The sequence below is a fragment of the Alligator sinensis genome, unplaced genomic scaffold (assembly GCF_000455745.1).
Source record: "Alligator sinensis unplaced genomic scaffold, ASM45574v1 scaffold285_2, whole genome shotgun sequence".
In the NCBI taxonomy this organism is placed as follows: Eukaryota; Metazoa; Chordata; order Crocodylia; family Alligatoridae; genus Alligator; species Alligator sinensis.
The window spans coordinates 963665-990138 of record NW_005842384.1 but is presented as its reverse complement, the minus strand read 5'-3'; the positions used below and the strand labels follow the sequence as shown (position 1 = coordinate 990138).

General features: G+C 41.1%; 1 protein-coding gene across 15 annotated transcripts in view; it reads right to left on the bottom strand.

Annotated features, from left to right (window-relative positions):
- FHOD3 (formin homology 2 domain containing 3) overlaps positions 1-26474 on the bottom strand; it is a 681582-nt gene that overhangs the window by 108645 nt on the left and 546463 nt on the right. For 12 of the 15 annotated variants that reach the window (XM_025210988.1, XM_025210991.1, XM_025210994.1 and 9 more), the window contains 4 exons: positions 22526-22660; positions 18799-18849; positions 12642-12856; positions 5009-5320 (listed from right to left, as the gene is read on the bottom strand). In XM_025210988.1, coding sequence (XP_025066773.1) covers positions 5009-5320; positions 12642-12856; positions 18799-18849; positions 22526-22660 — 713 coding nt within the window. The remainder of the gene's footprint in view (positions 1-5008; positions 5321-12641; positions 12857-18798; positions 18850-22525; positions 22661-26474) is intronic. The other 3 variants (XM_025210992.1, XM_006029525.3, XM_025210999.1) reach the window with 2 other exon arrangements.

Below are 26474 nucleotides of genomic sequence, written 5' to 3'. Positions count from 1 at the left end.
TACATGCATAATTAGCATGAAGCTGGAGAAAGTTTTTATGGACACATTTTTAAATAAGAAAGAGCCATAGATACATCCTGCCATTGGTGAGTACTTCTTTAACAATGGCTTAGTAGCCCATAAGAGCAGCAGATGCACAGTATGTCTCAGGAAAAGTTCAGTGAATGTCAGGAGCCAGACCAAAATGTTTCTCTGAGGAAGTCTTTTGTTTTTATTAAAATAAAGTGGGGGGGAGGGGGGGATGAGGATGCATTCAGATAATGGTTGTCTCAGTCTGCTCTCCCATGTTATTTTACAAGTTACTAAAATGGTGAGACCCTTGGAGAGTCCAAAGTCCCCCAAAACCTACATGACTCTTGTCTTTTGCCCTTTCCCAGTGTCTCCATGCTTTCTGTTTTGTGCTAGGACCAAAGGTAAAAGGATTAAAATAAATATTGTGGGCAGAGCTGCTCTTGTGGTATGTGTGACATCACTGGACACAGGAACTATTTTAGGAAAATTTGCATGAAAAAGATTTGTATTTCCAGCCTGACTTTCATCAATATGCATCCATACTTCCCTCCATTGTCAACACCTTTGGTTAAAGTAGGGCAGCTTTAATCTCTTAGCTCAGCTCCTTGGTGTTTTGGCTATAATCACCAAAGGAGCCTTCTAGGTCACTAGGAGCCTAATTTTCCAAAGCACTTAAGTGACCTAGAAATCTAATTCCCATTTTCAAATATGATTTTGCTGCCTGCGAACCTCAGTCTGATTGAAAGTCACAGGTGTTTCTGAACACATTACTCCCTAACTATAACTAGCACCCTGTAGGTAAGCTGCAACAGAACTAGAAAAATAGTGGCCTCTGCTCACTTTGCAGCACGCAGCAGTAATATGCTTAGTTTATATAAACCCTGCTATTTTTACACTATGATGAAGTTACACTATGATGAATTTACTAGTTTATACAATTTACTATTGAGTGCATCAGGCATCACCTATCCATAGAAATGTAAAATTAAATGAGCAAAATAGATTTTAGGATGCAGTTTTCCTTATTTTAATATCATTTAATCAACTGGGATTCAATCTGGAAACATACTTTGGAAATGAATTTTCCAAAGAGCATCAACTGAGGTGATTAAAAAACAGACTAAGAAATAAGTCTTCATGGTTCCCATGTCTTCTAGGTTTGATTCTTTCTTTATCTCCTTCTTTTGTTATTTATGCATTTTGTCAACATATTTTTTTTCTAAACAAGCTTTTAAATTTATCATTATGATTTATTTTTGCCTTCCAGCTTGTCTCCGCTAGTCAGGGTGTGTGTGTGTGTGTATGTATGTATATATGTGTGTGTATAAATGTTCACACACATGCACACACATTAATCTTCTGGTTGCATTTTCTCTTGTAATGAGAATTTAATTTTTTTCTCCTCTTACCTGATGTTTCAGGATATTTAAATTGATATATTAATTTTAATGTCTTTATCAGTTCACTTAGTTTTCTTTCCATAACTTTAAGTCCCTTTCCTCTACTTTGGTAATTTTCTTCCTAGATTAGATTGGTAGCTACACCCATAACATAGGCTAATCTCTCAAATTAAAATTAGATCTTGTTGAACTGAGCTGTGTACACACGTTCAAATAATCTGGGAAAATTCTCCCAGGTTTGTTCTTCCAGTTGAAAATCTTACCCAGAGATGCCTGAACATAAATTTGAATGTTGAGCCCCTGAAGACAAATGAGCTTGCAGTACTGATGTTGCATAGCCGTGTGGATCTTGGACACACATCTCAGTGTACTTGGCAGGCTCCCCAGTCCGCCTGGCAACAGATGGCAGCAGTGCATAGAGTAGCCCTGATTGGCTGACCTGGATTGCTCCAAGTCAGCCTGTATCTTTGTGCAGCACAATGTGGGATTGCGAAGGGGGCATGTTCTGCTCCCTGCTCAGCTGGAACAGTAGAGTCCAGCAAATGGCACAGTGTTTTCCTGTGTGTCGAGGAGGGGGAAAGCAAAGCACTCTGGGATGCTGGAAGACTATGCTGTGGCTTCTCTCAGACAAGAACATGTACAGAAATTTGTTCTCCCAGGACAAACTTTCCTGGGAGTGATTTAACCCTGGTTGTTCCTGGGTTATTTTGCTCTGGGAGAAAAATCCTGAACATCAGTACTTCAAGTCTCCAAAATAATACTTCACACTAACACATCTATACACTTCAAGACAATAATGCCAAGTCTTATCAGATTTGAAAAGTAACCATTTTATTAAGCTACATTATGATTCTGAAATATCAGCACAGGTATGAGAGAGAGATTTGGTCTGAACAAGAAGTCTAGATTTATCAGGTTGGAAGCAGTCAGAACTAATAACTGATTCATGCTTTGTGGGTGCATCTACACGTGCATCCCACTGCGCAGTTGGTACTGTGCAGTCATTTAGTACTTGCTAAAATTCTGTCACTTGCTGGACTCTACTGCTCCATCTGAGCAGGGAGCTAAAGCAAGTACTAAATAACTGCACAGTACCAGCACTGCGCAGTCCCAAAGGTGCACGGGTCATTTCTGACCCTATTGTGCATTAGCAGTGAGCTATTGTGCAGAAACTTGTTTATACTGTGCAGTAGCGGGGGCATCACAATTAGTGCCCGCCGATGCAACACTGCCGTAGCTTGCTGCTAGGGTGATGTAGCGTCTCAGCGGCGATGTAGCATCTCATGTAGATATGCCCTATGTGAATAAAACTATAATCCATTCTCTCCCCACTTGAACTATGCCCCAGTATGATAAGATGCACAGCCTGCTTCATAACCAGCATAATTTTTGCTGAATGTTAACCTAGTAATTTGTAATACTGACAGCTACCAAAATTTTGTCTATAAAAGATGGTGTGAGCAGAAGAAAGCATAAAACCCTCCTGAAAGCTTTTCATCATCTATTCTAAAATGAAAGCACTGACAGATTTAACTTATTAGAGAAAGAGAGTTTTTCTCATTTTTTCACTATGTTGTTCCCTCCACAGATCACAAAGCGATATCACTGGAAGCATTAATAATGCTTTCATACCCAGAAGCCACTTTTCATCATGTCCCATGTAACAAGTACTGCTACTGGTCTGAGGGCTAGGGAATAAATCCAGTTAAATTCCCCTGCAAACAGATTTACGATTTTCAGCTGGAATTGCTGGAACTCTTGCTGTTTAGTTCATCATCTGGATTATTATTATTATTATTTACATACATGTGTATCTATCTATCTCCTTCACAAGTACAATGGTATTCAAGGGTTGTGTTCTAGCCTTGAGCAATGCTCCCACTGACATAAAGCCAAGAGTTCTGTGCTCTACAGAAGAACTGAAGATGGCCTTCAGCAGTAAAGCAGATTAACATGTTGTATTTAAGTAACATGTCTCTGGAAAAAAAATGGGGCTTAAAGATGAATTAGCAGAAACTTGTCAATTTAACACCATGAGGTGATGCCTATGTTTTGAAACAATTCCTCTTGCATCAGGGAAGAGTGAAAATACAGATCCAAGTCTTGGGATGCTTAGTATCTAAAAAATTTCATTTAGATCAAGGCAGACAAAACATGTGTGGTAGAGTTGATATCTTTTATTAGGCCAACTAAATAGCAGCAAAAAACACATCTTTCTTTGCAAGTTTTCAGGCCCAAATGCCCATCCTCAGGCAAAGGAGAATTCAAAGATTGTAAAAGTTCTTCCAGGCAGAAATGAAACTTAATCTTGCACAAGGGAGTTAAAAGATGGTAGGGTTCCCCTGGGTATAACAGTCCATTTTAAAAAGATTGCTCTGTGAGTATGCAAAGGAGGCACAGACAATAGGCAGAAGCAGAACTAGATAGAAGCAAAATTCAACATCCTACCTGCAACTGGATACAATCAGATAACAATCCTGACTTCTGCCTATTGTTTGTGCCTCCTTTGCATACTCACAGAGCAACCTTTTTAAAGTGGACTGTTAGACCCAGGGACCCTACCATTTTTTAACTCCCCTATGTAATATGAGGTTTCATTTCTACGTGGGAGAGCTTTTACAGTCTTTGAATTCTCCTTTGCCTGGGGACGGGCATTTGGGCCTGAAAGCTTGCAAAGAAAGAATGATTTTTGCTACTATTTAGCGGGCCTAATAAAAGATATCACCTCTACCACAAGAGTTTTGTTTGCCTATGTTTTTAGACCAACATGGCTAAAACTAACATCCCTGAATCATTTAGAGCAATGCATCCCAGTGCACTATGCCAGTAAAGTTACAGCATCTATTTCAATTATGTTACAGATACTCATATAGGAATAAGCAGCTGTACCCAAACCAAATCTCTAAAGGGCTGAGACCTGTCATTTTGTTAAAGACTACAGGTAGATGGCCATGTGAAGTTACAGCTCCCAAGGGGAAGCTGCAAATGGCAGCATTATTGGCTAATAGGGAGATGTTCCTTTTGGAATGATGCATTTGTTCCTTATGCTGCTCTTATCCATGTCTGGGAACATCACTATCTAGCTCTACCTTCAGCAACTTTGTAGTCTCTCTGCATTTCTGATAATTGCCCAACACAGGGAAGATAAAAGAAAAGAAATAAATGCAGCACTCAATGGAGCATCTTTAGTTCTCACTCCCATATTAAGTGTAGAGCTTTTTATCCTGTTGCAAATGATTTTGGGGCTTCCTCCATGATCGTTCACCACATGGAACAACTGAATTCAGTGCATCCCAAGCCCCCAGAGTGGTGGTTCTTTTGATCTCTAAATAACTAGTAAAGTAATTGTGAAGGAAGATAATAGTCTTGATCAGGAGAATTCATTTTACCAAGGCTTGACTGCATTATCACTCTGTACACCAAAGTCCCAACTGAAGTCAGTGATACTGCACACACACAGCAGATAGGATTGGAGCCATGAAGGAGAGCAGGACAGGACTCAAAGGGATTGTCTGCTGATTAGCGCTACACAAAGCTGCTGATACAACATTTTCTTTGTGGGAAAATCTCTGTTATTGAAAAAAGCTTCACTTTACCAGTTTCATTGTCACTGGTTAACTTGTCCTCTCTCTCCTCCCTCTCTAAAGTGCTGCTTGCTGAGGATATGCTGGATGCAGAGCAGTTGTCTTTTTCATTCACTTCCTCATTCTGCCTCTCTTTTTCACTGAGTATTGCACTTTCTTCTGGCTCTTTCTCTGGTCCTTGTTCCACCTCACTCTCTGGTCCCACTGCTGAAGCCTCTATTTCCTGTGATGTTTCCGCTCCCTGCTCGGCCTCTGCCTCAGCCTCCTGTTCTGGTTCTGGTTCTGTCTCTGGCTCAGGTTCTGGTTCAAGTTCACTGGCACTTGCTGGTAGAGAGAACAATGGAGAAAAAAGATACACTTAACAACAGTTTCTCGCGGCTGTCAAGACTCACCCGTCCAAACAAGTGAGATTTGAAAAACTTATGAAGCACGACTTTTTGGTTAATTATCCATGGTGAGTCTAGTATTAAGAGCGAGAGACTGCTGAACACTGTGTGAAGAGGACACTAATCTTGAGTGTGACTCAGCAAGTCTTGGCTTGATTTATGTTTGCTTATCATCTGATGCTACTCCATTATTTTTACACAAAATTTTTCAGCAGTTAGATTACTGCAGTCATAAAAAGAGTCAACTCATCAGAAAATAGTTCCACAGTCTAGGTTCAAACAATGAAGGCATAACACTGAGAACCACAAAGAAGAAACTTTAAAAAAATATGTTGGAGATTATGCCTCTTAGCTGAGTTCCCTTTTCTTTCTGGAGGAATTTTTTAGTGACTTCTTTTTCACCCGATGTGGAATGCTTCAACAAAAAGATACATTAGTATTATTAGCACGGTAAATGCCACAGTCTGGATACGGCAGTCATACATATGGCTGACAGAAAGCATGTGTGTTTGCATGCATATTTACTTCAGAATAGCCACATCAAAACTGAACTGAGTTTCCAACTGCTTGGCATATGGCATAAATTTAGCTCCCAATTGGTTGGCATATGGCATAAATTTAACTTTTAATTGGTTGGCAGATGGCATACATTGCTGATGGTGTGCTTGGTTTCCTCCTCTTTGCTTTATCACTGACACAGTGAAATTCAGTCATTCACCTTTATAGTTTTTAGCTAAACCAGCAGATTTTTACATGCAAGAATTTTCTGTGTGCTGTGAAGAAAGTGGAAAGCATCCATACATACTCACATCAAGCAGCCCATAACTCTCCAAAAATTGAAAAGGTCATGCAAAAGTGATGAAAATGTGCATGCATATTAGTTCTGCATATTCCTCACATCATCCCTAGATTAAAACTTCTACAAGATGGCTGAATTACAATAACCCTAGTACTATTAGATTTTTTCTCCTCCTATTTTTGCCTACCTTTCATTGCAATATTGTATTATACACTTTAGGGTCTGAAGTGGTCTCTGGATACTATTGCATATGATAGTTTGTTTGCTTTTTTGAGAATTAAATGAAAAGAATTGAGCTGTATCTTTGTGAAAAAAGAGTGTTTCATAGGAGCACATCCTGAAAATATAAGGGTGCGTAAATAGATGCAGCCTGAGAAAGTGGAAGCTCAGAAGGGTCAGGGGCAAGATATTCATCTAAGAAATTTTCATAGGTGTATGGATATTTCATCTCCTGAGACAAAAATCAGGTTACCATTTCTAAGACTGAACACTTGCACATTTAATTCAGCCTATTTTTAACTTTCTACGTAACAAAGGTTATCCAAAAGTGTAATTAAATATCCTTTCAGCATGTTTTAGTATTCTTATTTCACACTATTCTGTAAGAACTTTGGACTTGTAAAGAATGTGTATTGCTACCTACTTCACTGGGGCCGAAACGTCACCTAGCTACTGGATTACCCAAGGAAGGATCAGCATCATATATTAAACAGAGATGACCTAGCCTCATTAATTGGGCAGACAATTTGAGCCATATTTCATCTTTGAACCATGCTATTATTGTACACCATGACAAGTGCAGAATTCAGCACTACATGAATGCAACATGGTGTGTCCTTTAGAAAGTAAGCCTGTGTCATATGGCTGAGCACTGATCAATCATCATCATTATTATGTTATTTGGATTTATAAATCTCCCCATCCAGATACCCCACCCCACCAGGGCAGTTTACAATAAAAGACAGACAAACCACAATACGAGAAGCAACAATACCCCAAAACAACACCCCAAAACTTTAACACTACCCAGCCCTCCCACTCCTGCTTCCCTTTAGTCCTCTATCCCATCCCAACTGTGCTTCCCAACTTCTCCAGTGCCCATTCACATGTAGGCTTGAAATATTTTTCCACTCCCATGCCCATCTATTACCAGTCCCTTGTCTCATACCACAGAGAGATCACTTTCCCTATTCCAATCCTACCACCAAGCTTACAGAGGGTCTGTGGCTGTCCCTCAAAACACATAAATCCACCCCCTCCCCAACCAACACAACATTAATTTTAAAAAAGCTTGTTCTAGGAAGAGGGGATTAGAGATTGGAAAACGTATAGCTACATTACTACTAGTTTAGATACGCTGAATAAGAAAGATCGGAAAGTGCCTCCAGTACAAATTAGGTACCTTCTGCTGACATGTAGTATTCCTGTAAAAATAACTGAGTTTGCATCTTTAGATACTCAGGCATTTGAGAAAGTGTTATGAGTCTCTAGCTGGAATGGTCCAAAACTCATTTATAAAATCTGTTCAGCTAATGAAATGTATATTAAATGAACATGTTTATATATAATATATACAACATATAGACACACTTTATTCAGTTTATTTAATTTTTTTTCTCAATCATTAGAACAGTTTTTTCTTTTACTCACAAGTGCTTTCACACACACCACACACCATGTAGGGGTTGGCAGCCTAACTTAACAATTTGGATAGCTGGGGTTTGGGACAATTAATGTTACTGTAATGTCAAATGATCAAACCTACAAAACAATTTAAACACTGCACTAAACCCATCAGATTACTAAAATTCAGGTAACTCACGTTAATCACACCCATGCAACTCAAAATATTAAATATGTCAACATGCTATAGGTAAAAACAAAACACTGAGCTCACCCTACGTTAATCACTTGAAGTTGCACAACATGATAAATGCAACAGCCATGTTGATATTAGAAAGAACATCTGGTGATGTGGAAAGAAACTCATTCCTAATGGGTGACTGTTTAGTGGCCTATATGAAGTGAAGTGTTGATTTCAGTTTGGCATCTACTAGACCAATTTTCATGCTAGAAAAACTAGCATCACAATCTTGCTGGCACACATCATAGAGAGCTCAAAGACTAAAAGAGGACAGAGACTAACTCCCACTCTGATTCTTTTTTAGAGAGAAACTTCAGATAGGAGTTGAGGCATATCCATTAGTTACCCCAGTTAAAATTATATAGCAGCTAAGCACTGGAAAGGCAACATCATTGTAAGTGAAAGGCACCAGGAAGACATATAAATGATCAAATGGTTTCACACGAGCCATTTCATGCCTTTAATTGACGTGGTGATACAAAGAATTCAATAACCTCTAGCTTAAGTCCAAGTTTGGCTTCCCATAGGATTCCCTGCTCAGGAGAGCTGAGTCCCAAACCCAATGATCTTCTCATCAGATGGGTTATTTTTCAATAAGGTCCTACCCCTTCTATATTTGTGCATGGCTCTAGTCCATTCATAAAGGGAAGTTTGTATGGAAGAAGCTGCTGCAGCTACCTACTGACTGATCTGGCCCCCAGATGGTTCCATTGTGGTAAAGAGCATGGGTACAGTCAGCTGCAGGAATCCCTCTCTACCCATCCTTTTGAGATCCAGTCCTCCTCACGGTACCCTGAGGCTTCCACAGAGCATGACATTTCACCACTCCCATCATGCTTCCTTATCTATAGTTGTAAGCCAGTCCTGTAGCTCAAAAGAGAATAGAAGTATCAGTCACTAATCCCTAGGCAAAGCAACAAGCTCAATAAGCTCGCCTAGATTCAGTCTTTCCCTCCTGTTTTCTGGGAGACTGTGGCTGAGGAACCATAGCCGTGTGTCTCTGTGGATATGGATTATCTGTCTGCAGAAGCTCACTCCTACTCAGGCTCCAATGTTTGGGCAGACCCTGAGTCTCTGCTTAAAACATTTCCCCTTTTAGTTGTGGGAGCATAGTAAGATTTCCCTTAAAGAGCCCTGATTTTTGCAAGGTCAGCAAGATTCCAAATCTCCCTTAGTTATGATCCAAATAATGGAAGAATATTTTTCTTATGATGAACACTGTTTACATAAAGCAGATTGCCCTAGGGGCCAGCTGCTCTCACCTCTGCCCTAAGTCATCTTCTCTTGTTTATTTTTTTAAGTTCCTCCTTTTCTTCTGACACAAGAGTTCCTTTAACCCAGGCGTGGACAAAATGGTGGACCTAGCCAGCGGCTGGACTCTATTTCCCAGCAGTCCCTGCTCACATCACTGTAGCTGGTTTCCATGGAGATCCCAGCAGCAGCAGTGCTGTGACAGTGCAGGGCCAGGGTTTCCATAGAGACCAGCCCCAGCAGTGCTGGCAGGGCACATGGCTAGGTGGGGAGCTGCTCTGCGGCTGGGGCCGGGGCTGGGATCTTGTGGCGGTGACAGAGTGGTCTGGAGGCAGGGCAGAGCTGTGATCCGCTGCCTGCACACCCCTGCCTAGGGCATGCGGGCAGCGAATCACAGCTCTGTCCCAGCTCCAGATCATGCTATCACTACTGCAAGATCCTGGTCCTGGAGCAACTCCATGCCCAGGCACACACCCTGCCAGTGCTGCTGGGGGCAGCACTGTTACAGCCCTATCGCTGCTTTGGTGTCTCTGGAGATTGGCTTCAGTGATGCAGGCAGGGGCCCCTTGGAAATGGAGTCTGGCATGGGCCTGATTTGGCTTGCAGGCTGGACTTTGCCTGTCCCTGCTGGGGCCAGGATTTTCTCACCAATACCTTCTTGTCCAGAAACTTCTCATATGTCAATTCACTTCTGCTAGTGTGGATATTTAGACAGCATTGGTGCCTCTGGGACGTCCACCCTTGCCCAGTTTTGAGTCTCACTTGTGTGCTAATTAGCCTAGAAGTTGCCCCACTGCCCATAACTCACATGTTGCTCAGTGTATGAAACACCAGAGATGCATGTTTGTACTCCCAAAGGGAAGGGTACACCTCTGAATCCCTTTTGGTATGACATTAGGAAAGAGCAGTCTGAGATACTGACAGAAAATATTTTATCCTGAACTAACAAAACTGAAAACAGTAGCTCTGAAAAATAACTGAGTCCCATGGTCTTGATTATGGGTTCAACTTTGAAGTCAAGAGTAGAACTAACTGGAGCCAATTACTTCAGTGGGAGCAACTACACATTAGAAAAGAACTCAGTGCAGCATTTCAAGATTTTTTTGTTGGGTTAAGCTACCAAAGGGTTAAGCTTCACAGGCCTGGAACCGGTATTGTATGTGCATAGGATATTTCAACAAAAGTGTTGGAAAAGAAATTTAGAGCCAGCTATTATTTTATTACTGATGGGAGGTATTCCCCCTGAGAATTCAGGTTCAGAATTTTGCAAGACAACATTACACATAAATGAATAACTCTGACGCTCTGAAGAACTGTGTTAAAGGCCATAGAATTAAAAAGTATTCCTTCTTGTAGTTTTATCCCTGCTTAGGAAAGAAGGGAATCCCATGTTCAAAGCAACAGGTTAGGACTGGATGCTGCGTCTGGCTCAGTCTGAGCTTTTTTATGTGTGCGTACTTTAAGCAAATCAGTGTCTCATTTTTCTGATCTATAACATGGTGCTAGTATTTCCTTACTGTGTAAGGATGGTGAAGCACCCGATCCAATAACCCAATGACATCATGCTAGAGAACATGACCAAAAAGCTATTGAAATAGCTACTGCCCATTCAGAGCTGCTCCCTGCCTGATTCGCTTCCCCATCGTCAGGAAATGGTCAGGTATTTGTTGTCTTGCCCCACTTACTGAATCCTTGATAACTTTCTGCTGCTCTGAACACTAGTTGTCTCTAAGCCTTGCACTGCAGTCCTTATTCAGGTAAAAATTCCCACTGAACCAAACATATTTCAGGGCCCATAGTCTGACACTGTCCTAGATTTCTGAGGACAGCCCTCTGCTGGATTTTGTCTGGTATTGCCCTGTCCACCTGCTCTGGGACCATCACTGCCTGTGGGCCAGGAGCCCAGATGATGCCCTTGTAAACCTCCTCATTTTGTTGGGTATTTTGCTTGATATGCCCCATCCACCTGTTTGCTGTCTATGGGCAGCCTTTTTATATCCGCAGAGCACCTCCATGCACCTGTTCTAAATTTACTCTCTGTATGTATCACACTGTTCCATCTTAGGCTGCAATTTTTCAGAATGCTTCCAGGTGAAATATGTTAAAACAATTAACATAAAAAAGATACTTGTTCCCTACTCAATCCTGAAATCCTGACAGTGGAAAAATCTAGCTTATTTGCTGCAAAACTTATGCTGGGTTTGAAAGATTGAGATCCCTGCAGTTTTCAGAGAAATGTTAAAGAGAAATAGTCCTGTTTTCTGAGCTAAAATGATTCTACTGAGATGCACAGAGGATCACAGATACAAATACATTGGAAATGTAATTAAAAAGGTATGTAAACACAAATAATGTTGACTCAAGTATTTAGCACTAGGAGAGAAAATACTCCCGAAGTCAGCCTTTATATAACATTTTCCTTAGTTGCACTACTTGCAGCGTGCTTCAAGCTGCTTCAACCAATAAAACCAATTAGCACAAGTTATAGAAGCATTAATCACCAATAGCCTGGAAGCAGGAAATCAAATCAGTGTAAATGATGGTGGTAAGTCCTCAACATGCACTGAGGCTCCCAACATTAATGCAACATCACATAGGAAGAAGGTTTGGTTTTTCAGAGGGCTGGAAGAGGGGTACATTTTGAAAATGATGGACCAATGTGCACCCACATCAAATACTGCTCTGTACATCAGTAAATTATATGACAGCAAATCACTCAGACAGGCACTGGTTGTGTTTTTCTTTTTACTAATTGCCTGTGATCTCTGAAATCTGCTAGTAGTTTTGCTACAATTCAATGACTTTTTTTTTGGTCATCGTTAAAAATAATCAGGCACAGCATCCTCCTCTTAAATTCAGTAACTTTTCTGTTTGTCCCAGACAGCCTGTGCTATGCTGGAAGGTTGTTATAATCTTGACATTCATCTGTAGTATTTCTTTCAGAGAATCCACATAAGCAAAATATGCTGGAAGGAGTAATGTTGTTTTAGTATTCAGTAACTACTGATATACAAGGAACATGGTTCTAAAATAAGATTCTCTGTATGTAGCATTTTCTAGTTATTTCATTTCAGTTAAAGCAGGCAAGATTAATACGAACAATGGTGATAACTAATAACCACATATTCCTAGCACAAACAGCTCAGAGATACTTGGAGGTATTTGAGAAAGAAAGGAGAAATGCAGACAGATGACAAAGAGAAATCTGTCAAGTAAGGACCTGGAAATGAGTCGTGGAACTCTAAAGGGTTCAGTCCCGTATGCATGCATAACAAAGCTCTAGCTGAAGAAAGAGAGACACTTGGGTAAATTAGCTCCTTTCCATCCATCCTCCTTTGCACTCACCTTCAGGGGGCTGAGGTGTCCCCCGGGACGTAGAAGGGGTGTTCAGCTCCTCCTGGGATTCTAGTGAGGCTGGGCTGGTGCACTTGGGAATGGGAGAGGATGGGGCTGAGGGAGAGCCCAGGTTCAAGGACAGCTCACTTCTGCCTCGGTTTATACTCCGGCTTTTCAGCTCCTTCTCATACTCTTCGGCTGCCAACTTCTCCAAGTATTTGTATCTGAAAGTTAAATTCCAAAGGGTTTCCGTAAAGAAAGAGAAGCCTGTGGTTGATGCTTGTTTACGGATGAAACACCTGCAGAGAATGAGCTGACTTCCTGACACAAGGGGTTCTGCACGAAACAGACTATAGGGTCAGCCTGCCAAAGAACTGTGCACCAAGGCAAAGAATATGGACCCAAAAAAATGTTAAATCTGCCATGACAGAACAAAACCCCCAAATGGTATCATTAAACAGTCCTTGGATACTGTATCCTGTCTACAGAGTCCTGCTTTCCTCCCATTGGAAGCATTTGTCTGCCCTTCTCTTCACACCCCTCTGGTTTTCCAAAATATTAAAAAAAACAAAACCCAAAACCAAAATTCAGCCCCCAGTACTGATGCAAGTAGTTAAGTCCAAGACTTGCTTCAGAAAGAGGAAAATGATTCAAGTGCAGCAGACAAAAACAGATCTCCCTGAAAATAAAGCCAATAATAAAGGTTTGGACTGAAGACTATCTAAGTCTCTGAACCTGCTTCCCTTTGCTCTAGGAGCAATGCACTGGAATTCACTTTGTTCTCTTCAGAGTCTACAATGGAAACTTTCTTTTTTTTTATTCTAAAAATTTTTTCTGCCGGACTCAGACATCCAATAGCTTGGACCTGACGTCACATATAGTTTATTCATCAAAGTCAGTTTAAAAGAACAAAGATACATCTGTTTTGCATTTTAGGCAGGCAGAACTCACTAACTGTTTATTAAGACCAGCTACCAATCATATTCTTCATACTGTGCTTTATACATTGGGACCAAAATAAGTTTGAAATATGTGCCTCTTCCAGATGTCTGCTAATTTTATCCACCATTATTTGCTAAGGAATAAATTCATGAGTACAGCTGTAACAGGCTTTTGACTCTGTTTGTCTTACCCACAAGTGAACTGTTAAACAGGTTAATCAAGACTACTGCTTATGTCCCTGAAAGACTATGCGGTCATTCTCCAGTAACCCGCTGCTGTAAACACTTCATAACAAGGAGCACGCCTCCTCCCCCATCCTGTCTCACTGACAGGCTGAATTAGTGTAGAAGTGTATATTAAATTCAGTAAGGGTAAAGAAGTCAGCCATATGTGGCAGACATGCTCTGTACATACAGTAACCCCATACACACACACATGCACATTCACAAAAAACAAATATATGGCATGCAAAGGTATCATAAAAGAGCGCTCATTGTGTTTTGTTATGCAATTTTTATTATTATAAACAGCAGTAATGAAGAACAAACTCGCTTTCTTTTATTCCTCCAGAGGTATGAGTAGGCTTTGAACTGAGATTCTGCAGAAAAAGAACCCCTACAGACTTTGGATGAAAATATAACAAGCTACATACTTGTATGGTTATAAAATAGGAACTGTTTACAATTCTTGCATGAAGCCAATTCTAAAGGATGATTTTTTTTCACTAGGGGGAAAGCCCTTTGCAGGCGTTATCATGGTCTTCCATTACATGGTTAACAACACCAGCCCTTCTAACTGCAGTCAGTCAGGGACCGTGGCTTCCCTCCTACCCCCCTCACAAATTGAGCAGATGGAACTTAGGACTCATAAAGAGACATTCAATTGATTGCTTAGCTAAACCAGGTACAGCACAGCTGGCTGCACTGGAGTTTTCTGCAATTTGACAGCATGCTATAGCAGAGATCCAGACTGATCCCTTTATAACATGGGGAGTTCCAATTTTTTATTGTCCTCAGCTCTTTTGCAGCTGCTTTAACTTTTTAGCTTCTGTAGCTTTGTGCTGCACAATTAAATTCACCAGGAAAACAGCAGACTGTCAAAATATGTGTTCTCAAAATTTATCTTTTGCCATAACATATTGCATAAAAAGTACTGATAAACCTAGAAGAGCAGATCTCCTGGCATCTTACAAATTTGGTATATTGTCAAATGATATACAGAACACTAAGACTATTCAGATTTAGGGCTCACATGGATACTGGAGAACTTGGAGCACTATTAGGACCTAGATGAAGCTTTTTACCAATACCTAACGGATATGACTAAAACTGAAGTTTTGAACATTTTACATTTATCAAGTGAATAGTATTAAGCAAATTGGTGGCTTTAATCCACTTTCTAGGGTGCAGGTAACTCCAGCACTAAAACATTAGTAGTTCTACTAGCAGTCTGATACAGACCCAGGCTTAAATAAGGATAATGAATGAATTTGACTTTCTTCTTATATATATGGTACCTTCTGTGCTTGGGTGACCATACATTCTGGATCTCAAAACAGGACACTCCGCTCTCCCACCTGCCTCCAAGTCAGGTCTCTCCAAGATCTAGTCTCAGTTGAATGCACTGGAGAATGGGACAGGAGGGTGTCATGGGATGCCAGAGGACCAGAAACCCCTATCAAATACCTGACTGCTGAGTGTTACTAGCTTACCGCCCAATGGGATGTGGCACAGATATTCAAAAAGCACTCTAACCTAAAGCACTTTAGTCAATTTAGGACAAAAGTATTCATTTGACCAAACCAATGGGTCACCTAGGACAGGTGTTTAAAATGGGACTGTCACAGCAAAAACAGGGTGTATGGTCACCCCATGTAGTGCCAGTTTGCTGCATGCCTGCTGTCCATGATGCTGTGTTCCTCTAGGCCAAGCATCTTGCAGATATCCGATACCAGACGTCTTTTCAGGATAAAGGGCAGCAGATGTTGGGCTGTCAGTTTGGTACGTTTTGTGAACAGTAAATCCCACACAGGGTATATTTACATTGTACAGCACATAATAAGAGGCAGGACTGATTAGCCTACATGGAACTCCAGCCTACCAGGATGAGACTGCTTTTAATAACAGAGGCCAGGTCCAGACATTACACCTATTGAGCTATAAGCACACAGGAAATGCTCTACAGCCGTAACAGAAGAGACATTCACAGTTCATAGAGCACTTTAAAAAGGGCAGATCATGCTTTAACGTAACCTTGATCGACGAGCTATCAGACTAAAGTGCTTTAGGTTAGATCACATTTTTGACATCCCATCAGGTACTAAGCTACATTGCATTCACCGGCATCCTAGGCACCCACTGAAAGGCAGTGTGTTCGCCTTAGGCAAAGTTCTTCTGCTCTGCCTGAGCACCAGGCTGGCTCCACTACCTCAGCTGTCACTGCAAGCCCCCCTGGCAGGTGCCTCCCACCCCCGGTTTCCCAGATTGGGTCTTGGTGGGGGCCAGGCCAGGCACCCCCTGCAGCACATGGGCTCCTTTTCCACCCCTAACCCCACCCTGCCAGAGTTCCTGGTGCAGCAGTAAGCAGCATGGCCCTGTCTGATGCTCCAGCAGGATTGCTCTGGGGAGAGGGGCTTGGATGTACATGTAATGTCTGAGTGAGTGTGTGTGTGTGTGTGTGTGTGTGTGTGTGTGTGTGCACGCGTGCACGCGCGTGCCTGGCCCTGAAAGGGGCCATGGCACAATGGGGCAGGAAGTGGAGCTGCTGCCACTGGCATTTGGTGGGGTGTGTGTGTGTGTACATTGGTCTCTAGCCTGGCCCAAGTGGGGCCATAGTGCTCCAGGGCAGGGTGCAGGGCTTGGGGGGCAGGGGGTGTTTTTGTGTGTGTGTGTCCACATCTGTGCCTGTGTCCCGCCTTGCTCTGAGCAATCCTGCCTTGCATCCCTCTCTTCCCCTCCCCTGATCCATGGCAGATCCAGTGTGGACAGACAACTCCAGCCGTCATCGTGGTTCAAAGGGAGATGCCAGTGCCCAGCCTATCCCCATCGACGCTCATCAGATGGGCTCCCCCATCTGGATTCTGCTCCCTGGGTATCCCTGGCCCAGCCTGGAGGTTTCTTCCAGCCTGCTTTTTTGTGATTCTCTGGTTCCTATCACTGAGAAAACAGCAGGTGGGAGCACTACTCCTCTGCACCAGGCAGCCAAGCAGGGATAGGTTGCCCATTTAGTTGCATTCATGAGTCTCTGGCAACCTAGAGGGTCTGTGGGACATGCTGGAAAGTGTGCAAGAGCTCCCCCTATCTGCTAGCCTCAAGTAGTGCTAGCCCCCCAACAAATCATGAATGTCTGTTTGGTTTAAACGTGCTCTAAGTTAAAGCGGTTTAAGTAAAGCACGATAGGGTGCTTTTGTCATTGCCTTTTTGCATATGTGTACTCAGCTAAAGATACCTCATTGCATAGTGTAGATTTGAAAAAATGTAGACATAATGGGCATTTTAATAGAGGTGCTTCTATATAATTAGTTTTAATGAGAGGTTTCCCTCTGACTGCTTTTTTCTAATCACTATTAGTGTTAGAAAAAAGTCTAAACTTTGTAAAGATAACATGTCTCAAACTTCTTATTTTTTCAGAATTTATATCCAGATTATATTTTGAAAGTGGAGTTTAACACATTGGCCACACGCAACTTTCTTTTGCTTGAAATAACAGCTGAAGTGAACTTGCAAAAGAGCACATAAAAGTCTGCTTTCAGATACTGCCTGATGGAAAAGTCTATATGAAGAGAATGAAAAGGCCAGTGTAATGGACAGCTATTGTTTGGTTTTAGCTGTAGATGTTTTCTCTGACATTTACACACTGTCAAGAAGGGATGTTTCTTTTCTCTTTATGAGAAGAAACTTAGAATGTAGCTCTTTATTTCAAAACAGGCCTGGACATAAAGACTCATTACTAATGACCAGTAAAATTGGCTCAGATTGCAATAGCAATGATGTCCTGCTGGTGAACATTTCCAAAATAATACTCAGGCTCACTTTAGTATGTTCCATTACAACTTGAAAGTGCTGGAGCATTCAATTCTAATTTGTTTCAAATCCAGCTGCTCAGTGGGATTGCTGCAAAACGTTTTACTCAGCTAAGATGAGTGCTTGGTGTTTATGTGGTCAGATATGTTTCATTTCACAAGATGCTTTAAACTGGCTGTAATCTTTTGGCTGTAAAACCAGAGGAAAGAACATCAACCTCCATTTAAATTTAGAACTGTCAAAATCATTTTAATATCAGCCACTTTAGCCACAATAAAATTGCTGGTAGGTCCAACTCATAAGGTAGAAGGAAAAAAATGTCTACCAAATGATTGTATCCAGAGAAGAATTTGCCAGTAAAGGGTATGTGGAAGGGTCATTTTTCACATTTTTATTATGAAATTTTAGTTTTTAGAAGACACCATGGGTGATTTGTCTAACAGTCTGTAACAGCATATGATATACACAGAAGAACTAGCTTCTGAGATTTTTTGGCTGCTGTTTGATTAGTTACTTGCATATTTTGCATGTAAAAACAAATATTGAAAATGGAGGTGAACAACTGAAAGGTAAAGTCTGTTATTTGAGTTCTTGGAATGGTTTCACAGGCATAGGATCCTACTGGCTGGATACAATGTTTTCTAAGTAAAGTAAAAAAGATTCATAACATCCCTTACACTATGTGGTAATAAATATTAAAAAAACATGTAAGGGTGATCACTATGCTCAGTTTCCTAATTTATTTGTGTGTGCTTCAAGAGATTGACAGAAACTAGTCAACTCTAATGTGTTGGGATTAGTTTGGATTTTCAGTGTTCTAGACTGTATCAACATTTTCAGCATCTCATAACCAACCTCACAATCCTCTCCTTTTTAGACCCTGCAAGTAAATTGCAACCCACTGATTGAGAAATAATGGCTTAACAGACTTGTGGCCATACTAAATTTGGACAAATTTCTCAGGTAAATATAATACTTGGTCTTATTTCTCACTCAAATAAATAAAATATTGATCGGTATTATGCCTGCTTGTATTGCTTCTGCACAATTTATTCCTAGATCCATGGCAGGACTTGATTTTCCTTTTCATAGATTTCTTTTAATAAAATTGCTTCTGGCATGCCTGGTTAAAAATGTACTTAAATAGCCAACAGCCACACAGTCAAAGACACAGTACTAGGTGGAAAGCAACAGGTACAAACCTCTCTTCTCTTGCTTGTCTTAGCTCTTCTCTTTTGTCTAAATAATCTCGGCTAGAAACAAAATTTCAGTAAGTGGCAGAAGTAATCAAACAATACAGATGATACCAAAAGTAAATACACAGTAGGAGAAAGAGAAATCTCTCAAAATAAGCACATTAAAGATACTGAAGGATTACTCTTCAGTAAAGACATTTGCCTCTGCTTTCTAAACAAGTGCTGAACAGCAGGTCCGGATATGCACAAAATATGTTGAATTGTATAATACATCATACCAAATATGTAAGGTACAATGAATCTAAGAAATAAAACTGGCAATTTTTGAATTTCAGGTTAAAAGCCCAAAATAGGCAAATTATAGAATTATATGCCAGGAATACTATTATTTTTCCTGGCCCTGAGTTCTGGATACAAGTTCTCAAATATCTTGACTACTGCTATTCTTTCCCCTCCAGTTTGTTTTCCTCTCTCTCTCTCAGCTCTCCATATAACTTTTTATTTTTAGTTTTGTCCGATCAACTTTCCTTGATGCTTGGATCATGTAATCCCTGTGTGAGATATCATACCCACAAATTTTTGCACTAGTGAAATGTTCTTTATACTGTTTGCAGCAAGACTAATTCACAGAGTTGAACAGAATGCTAGAGGTTGGAGGTTGTATTAGAACATCCCGTCTACCTCCTTGCCAAGGCAAATTGATTCCTGCAGAACACTATTTAATGTTTGGTCAAATCCAGTGGACAAAACCAAAGGCACTAGATTACTTCTAGTCTATCCCACCACCAGAATAGTCAATGCCAGAAATTTTCCATTTACTGATTCCATTTCTTTACTTTTTTTATTCCTCTGCATAGCAGATGAAATAATTCCTCACCAACATTGACATTTAAAATAATATCATTGGCATCTGAGGATAAGGAAAAATGCACCTTTTAATTACTTCAAAAGTGGGGAAAGAACTGCACTGGGCATCAGCTGTTCCAAAGTAACGGTTATATTTGTGTGCTTCAACTGTGATACAAGTTAGCTAAATCACTGGAACTTTAACCCTGAGATTATGACTGATGTGTAGATAAAGGTACGATGGAATCTGATGTGTGATCCCCCCACTCACACTTCCTGCCATGCCACACATGCATGGCATAAGGTGTGATTGTGGGATCAACCACCAGATCCCAGCACACCTTATTGCTGGTGCAGGTAGAGTCCAGGGTCATGATCCCAGGCTCCCCCTACACCGGCGAGTAGTAAGCTTCCATGGCTGGGAGCCCCATCAGCTGATCTGGGCTCTCAGCCATGGGGTGTACTTGGCCACACTTTCAATTAATGGCATGATTGGAACTGGACACAAAGTTATTACATATTTTTGTGGCATAACTTTGAGATTTATTCCTTGTTTTATGACACCATGAATTGCTTTAATGTATGGCTAGGTTACAACTTAAGACATGATTAACTAGTTAATCATGTCTTAAGTATACTGTGTGGCAGAGGCTGAAGATAGAAGTTGCAACGCTACACTGATATCGCTACAGAAACATGTAGATGTCAGTTGCATCATAAACAGCTTATATGAGTATCTTTTGATAATGATGCAATTTGTAAGTTTGTCTATACCCTGAGATAATACCCAGGGAAGCAATGTATGCTTAATAAATTTGTTTCTAACTCTCTGAAAACTCAAGCTGCTATCACTTCACTGGTCACACTTAAGTCACATTTTCAGCTATGACACTAGGTCAATGAAAAAGCTAAGATTCTGGATTAATATGATTCATATAAGAAACCTGTCCATTCCTTCTAGCTAATCCTTTGCTCCTCACCTATGTCCATGGGGTTTGCCTTCTACTGCTTACATAATATGTAAAATAACCCCAGTATTGCACATACTGAAAAAAATCTTATTTAGTTAACTAAAACATTATCTTAGCTGCAGCCTCTGCTCCCCCCCTCTCCCCCTTTTGTAGTAAAATCCAAAAGAAGGGGCTTTTTTACCATATTGATTGGGGCGGGGGGGGCGGGAGGCGGAACTCATCTTGCTTTCAAGTAAATATGGTATGATTGCAAGGACACTCATGGAAACGTCCCTTGGTCATTTGGGGTAGCTTTGTTTCCAAACAGTTCAGTGACACATAGTTGCTGCCTTGCTGCCTGTTCAGTCTATAACTTTGGGGATCCCTTATTTAAATATGCCCTACAAAGTTTAGGGAAGAGGGGAGGTGGGCATCCCAGCTCTGCAAAACAGAAGCGTTATACAATGGGAATGGAAGCATTCAGCTCCTCATAGAATTGTGTTCTTAATGGACCAGTGGTATGCATCACATGATAATGGGACAGATTCTTTTTATCCAATTTCTCATTTTTCTGACCTTAACAATGGTTCCCTGGGACAGAACTACCACTACACATTTCTGATATGATATGGCAGATCTCTCATTCAAGCAGGTAAAGCTGTCAAGTACTTTGTGGTGACTGTTTTGGGTCTGGGAGTTTCCTTTCTGGAAGTGGCTATTGGCAGACTTGTGATAGCCACCCGTACCCCCTCCCTCCTCCACTGAAGCAATATGATACCATCTGGAACAAGGGATTTTGGAAGTAGATTGAAACTGGAACTTGATTGTTTCTGTTTCAGGACAACTAGGGCAGCTTTTGGCCACCAAGGATTCTATTCTGGTATTCCACTCCTACTCCTTTCTTGTCCCTCGTTTTCTTCTAAATTTATCTTCTCATTCTAACCACTTAGAATGTGCCTTCTTTTCCAGTTTCACTATGGGTAGTTATGAAAACAATGACAATATGCACAGTTCTGCATCTCAGAACAAATCCAGTGTATTCTAGGGATTAAAAAAATGGTGACAGAACAATTCTTTTTACTCTTTAGCCTGAAAAGCTGTCTTCTGAAAAAAATCTTTACCTCTCACCATTGATTATGAATGTGAATGTGAAATTACTTCTCAGAGCCTGAAAATACAGCATTTCCAGAGACAGGGAAGAAATTCTGTTGTGACTAAATCAACCACAGAACAATGAAAACATGCACAATTTTTAAACCCCCTCCCCACCCCCAAATATTTAACCTTTTTAGAATTTCTGAAAACCCCCTATTAAGTACATTGAGTTTCAGATTTGGATGTGTTATTTACTTGAGAAATGGTCTGATCCCTTCTCAGGAGGGATCTATATACATTTTAACTTATGCGTCTGATCCAAAGCCTACTATAATCAATGGTAGTATTTCCCTCAATTTCAATGGGACTTGGATCAGACTTCATATTTTGTTTGTACAGTACTTTTGAAGTACCTATTTCATGTAAATCTGAATAAGCTAGAGATGGAGGTAAACTATTTCAGGTAGTACCATATGTTCACACAAAGTGACTTATTTTACTTTTCAAAAAATTAAAACAGAGAGATATCTCCCTCCTCACACCCTAAACTTTACAGATATTAGGGTTTCAGAGAGAATGGACTGACTAGCTAATCCTGGCCTGTGCAGCTATCCAGCCAGTATAACTGGCTGGAAACACAAATAGCTAGCAATTCCAGTAGCTTATTAGCCAAGAAATACTTTGCTTAATAAATTAATCTTTAAACACATTTACAGTAACACATAAATCTAAGGGGAAAGATATATTTATAGGCACAAAATATTCTGTAATTTAATTTCTCAATTGATTGAAATGTGTTATATTAGGACAACAAATAAATAGGAAGTATTATGGTCTCCTACTTGAATTTGTTTCTCTCTTCACGCTCTATCCTTTGTAACCTCTCTTCTCTCTCTTGACGTCGTCTCTCTCTTTCTGCTGCCAAGGACTCCTGGTGCTGCCGATAAGATGATGTAAGGAGACCACCCAATGCTGGCCTGAAAACCAAAGAGGATCACATTTCACAGTGCCAGTTTTATTGATTACACTGACAAAAACTGTTAACAATCACAAGGCAAGAAATGTACTTCTGATAAATGGAGGAACTTGGAAATATTCACACAAAGACATATCAACACTGACATAATATGTCCCTGCTAAATGCTACTTTGGTGAACTGTGATAAAATTTATGTTAATTGCTAAACTTCTGAGGCACAAGTCAAATCCACTTTAACGTATCTCAGCTGAAATATTGCCTAGAACATGTATATTTCATAATAGATCTAACCAAAAGGTTGACCTGAAAATTGGATTTTGAAATCACAGCCAAAGTGCAACACTTTCTTAGCACTTTCAAATACATATTATGCAATGATATTTAAAGCAGATATATCAAACATGCCTAATGAATCCTTTATACAGTGGAGTAAAACTAAAAGAAGATACCAGAATTGTATTTTAGAAACTGGCAGAAAGCAGTATAGGTTTATACCTTAGAGACTACCTGGTTCAGAGGCATGAGCTTTCATAAGCAACAACATACTTTGTCAGATGTTAGGAATGGGCTGGACTGCTCTTGCTTCTCTGAATCAGTAAGTCTCTAAGGAGCCACCCTGCCCTACCTTCTGCTGAACTTCAGAATAATATGGCTAACTATGCATTTTGGAATCTGATTGCCATTCAGGATGAGGCTTATTAATATCTTCTATAATATTGCTAAATCAACTGACCACAATTTTATAGTCGTAGTCAAGGATTGGCTGCCTATGGCTCAGAGTCTGGATCTGACCTGGAGCTGCAGGGCTTTCCCCCTAACATGGTTGGGTAGTGGGATGCTTAGCTCATGCTGTGTCTGAGAGCTTTGCCTATCTTGCACATGGGTGCTTCACCAGTGTTGCAGCCAGGAAGTGGGGAAACGCAGTGGTGGCAGCAGCGGTAACCAGGTTCTAGTGCCAGTTCACCTTACAGCTCAGCTTGGTCATTCTGGCCTACTAGCTGAAAACGTTCCCAAAAGCACTTGCTGCAATAGCAGTATGAATCCCTTATGGTAAATGCAGGATTTGATCAGTCAAATACATAAGAAAAAATGCTACTGATTACAACACCACTTCATTAAAAAGCAAAAAAGGGCTTAACATTGCCATATCAGATTTAGGACTTGAGTGCTGGATAATATACTATATGCAGTAGACATAAGCTATGCTACTGGTAGTGTATATCTAACAGTTTTTCTTCACATCTTTTAAAATGTAATCCAAAAACAAAGTTGAGCAAGTCTCTAGCTCAGCAACACAGATCCTTTCCTCAAGAATGAAAAACAGTGGTTTGTCACTACACTGGAGGGCTTCTCAGATACTGACTTTGATGCTAAGTAGCACAGTAACCATAGTCTGTGAATACTATTAAACAAGTACTCCTCACTGAAAAAAACATGAGGATTCTCTAGTCTTCGGTCTGGCCTACACATAAATTTTGTTTCAGTATAATGACCTTGGTTACGGATTTAATTATATGTAAATACCCTCTAGTGTGAACTCAATTATTAGTACACAAAAGTGCTTTGCATTGGCATGGCTCATCCACTTCTCGTGAAGGAATAAGTTATACTAGTATAAAGTAGCTTTATACAAGTATAACTGAAACCACATTGTAGGGTTGTACTGCTCTACCTCTACTAGGGGTATGATTAAAGAGATTCATCTTTTGTGCACTAACAAGCCCTTATTTATCTCTGAAAAATATTGTATCATGAGCTTTAAAATGAAATGTTTAGCACACACTGGGTGCATCTACACTTATGATTTACTGTAGAGCTGACATATTAGTTCCACAGTAAAGTGTCACCATCTACACATGCACCTGTATTAGGGTCCAGTAAATTAACTAATTCTACTGTAGGACAGTACTGTCCAGGACAAGTACTGTCCTACAGTGGAGTAGGTATGTGCACTGAAATGCACATGTAGATTGTGACTGGGGCTGGCTGGGGCATGAGGGTGCTACGATGTGGGGGCTGCCTGGTGGCTAGCCCTGCATTGTAGCACCCTTGCGCCCCAGCCAGCCCCTCTGCAGCATGTTGACCCCCTGGACCCCCTGCCAGCCTGGGGCTGCTCCACCCCAGCTCAATGTGTTCCACCCTGGCTCAGTGTGCTCTACCCAGGCAAACTGCACTGGAGTTTACTGCTACGTGTTAATTGCATGTGTAGATGCACTCACTAAAGAATAAATGTCCCTTTTCCAAAAAGCAGGCAAAAGCTGCCCAAACTATTCAAAATCACTAAATTAGTAATACACCAGAGAAGATACTAACACTGGTTTTATAAACTCAGATCGTCTTCTTCCAGTTACCATGCCTCTCTAAGGGCCAGATACTGAATCACCTACTGGCTACATGGGATGGATGAGAGCCATGGGACTGGTCCACAGGCCAGATCCCACTTGTGGAATAAGTGCAGATGCAATCCTGCATGCCAGATCTATCTGCAAGCCAGTATGACACCGCATACAACCCATCCCCATGTACTGGATCTGGCCACAGAGCGACCCCATGTACTGGCTTCACTGAGTGCTGGTGCAGGCTGCTACATAGGGCCATGTCACCTGGCCTTCAGGGTCCAGAAACTGAACAGCAGGAGAGCTGCAATTAATGCTGCCACTGCTCCTTCAATGCCAAATTTCCAGACCTGTGCAGAGGCCTGTGGCTGGATGTCTTTCTTGCATGTCTGTGTTTATCCAAACAGGAGTCTTAGAGAAGATGGCTGTTTCACCCCCACTGGCAGTGAGTCAGCATAAGTATAATTTTAATAAATTGAATTTTAGTGTGTCATATCCCACCCAGATAAACATTACATAAGGGGGTATAAAACTTGATATCCTGTAAGCCTTGTTTTTGGCACTCTGCTGAAGCTACAATATCAATGCTGGATCATAGTCAAAACCATAAAAAACTCCAATATTCCCCAACACTATGAAAAGACTAACCTGATAGTCACGCCTCCATGGTAAATCTTTCCTTGAATGCATTTTAAACAGATTTTGAACTCTGACCTTCCAACCCACAGCCAGAGAAAAAGCTGTCAGCAGAAATACTGGCAGCAATATATTAAGATTCAAAAGGCTAGATCTCTGGCACCTAATGTGGTAATATGGGCACAGTATATTGCTCCTGGACTGCTCTAGGAAAGGAAAACTGGGCAGTGTATCCCCATGCAAACACTTAGAAGTGAAATGAGTGTTAAAACTGTGAACATTGGCTGCTTCCTATCAGGTTAGCACTGATGTATGTTCCATCCAATTGCTTAACACCCATTTAGCTTCTAAAGCAGTAGGGTGAGGGGGGTGTCAAACTAATTTGGCCCTGGGGGCCAGAAGAGTGGTGCAGGACTAATCTATGGGCTGGATAGATGGTATAGGGCCAGCCCCATATGCCCACAGAAATAATGGCGACCCCCTGCATAAGTAGGGAAGAGTGCTGGGTCTAGATGACCCCAGCTAGATACTCATCTAACCTCCTCTTGAAGACCCCCAGGGTAGGGGAGAGCACCACCTCCCTTGGGAGCCCGTTCCAGACCCTGGCCACTCTAACTGTGAAGAAGTTCTTCCTAATGTCCAGTCTAAATCTGCTCTCTGCTAGCTTGTGGCCATTATTTCTTGTAACCCCCGGGGGCGCTTTGGTGAATAAATACTCACCAATTCCCTTCGGTGCCCCCGTGATGAACTTATAGGCAGCCACAAGGTCGCCTCTCAACCTTCTCTTGCGGAGGCTGAATAGATCCAGTTTCTCTAGTCTCTCCTCGTAGGGCTTGGTCTG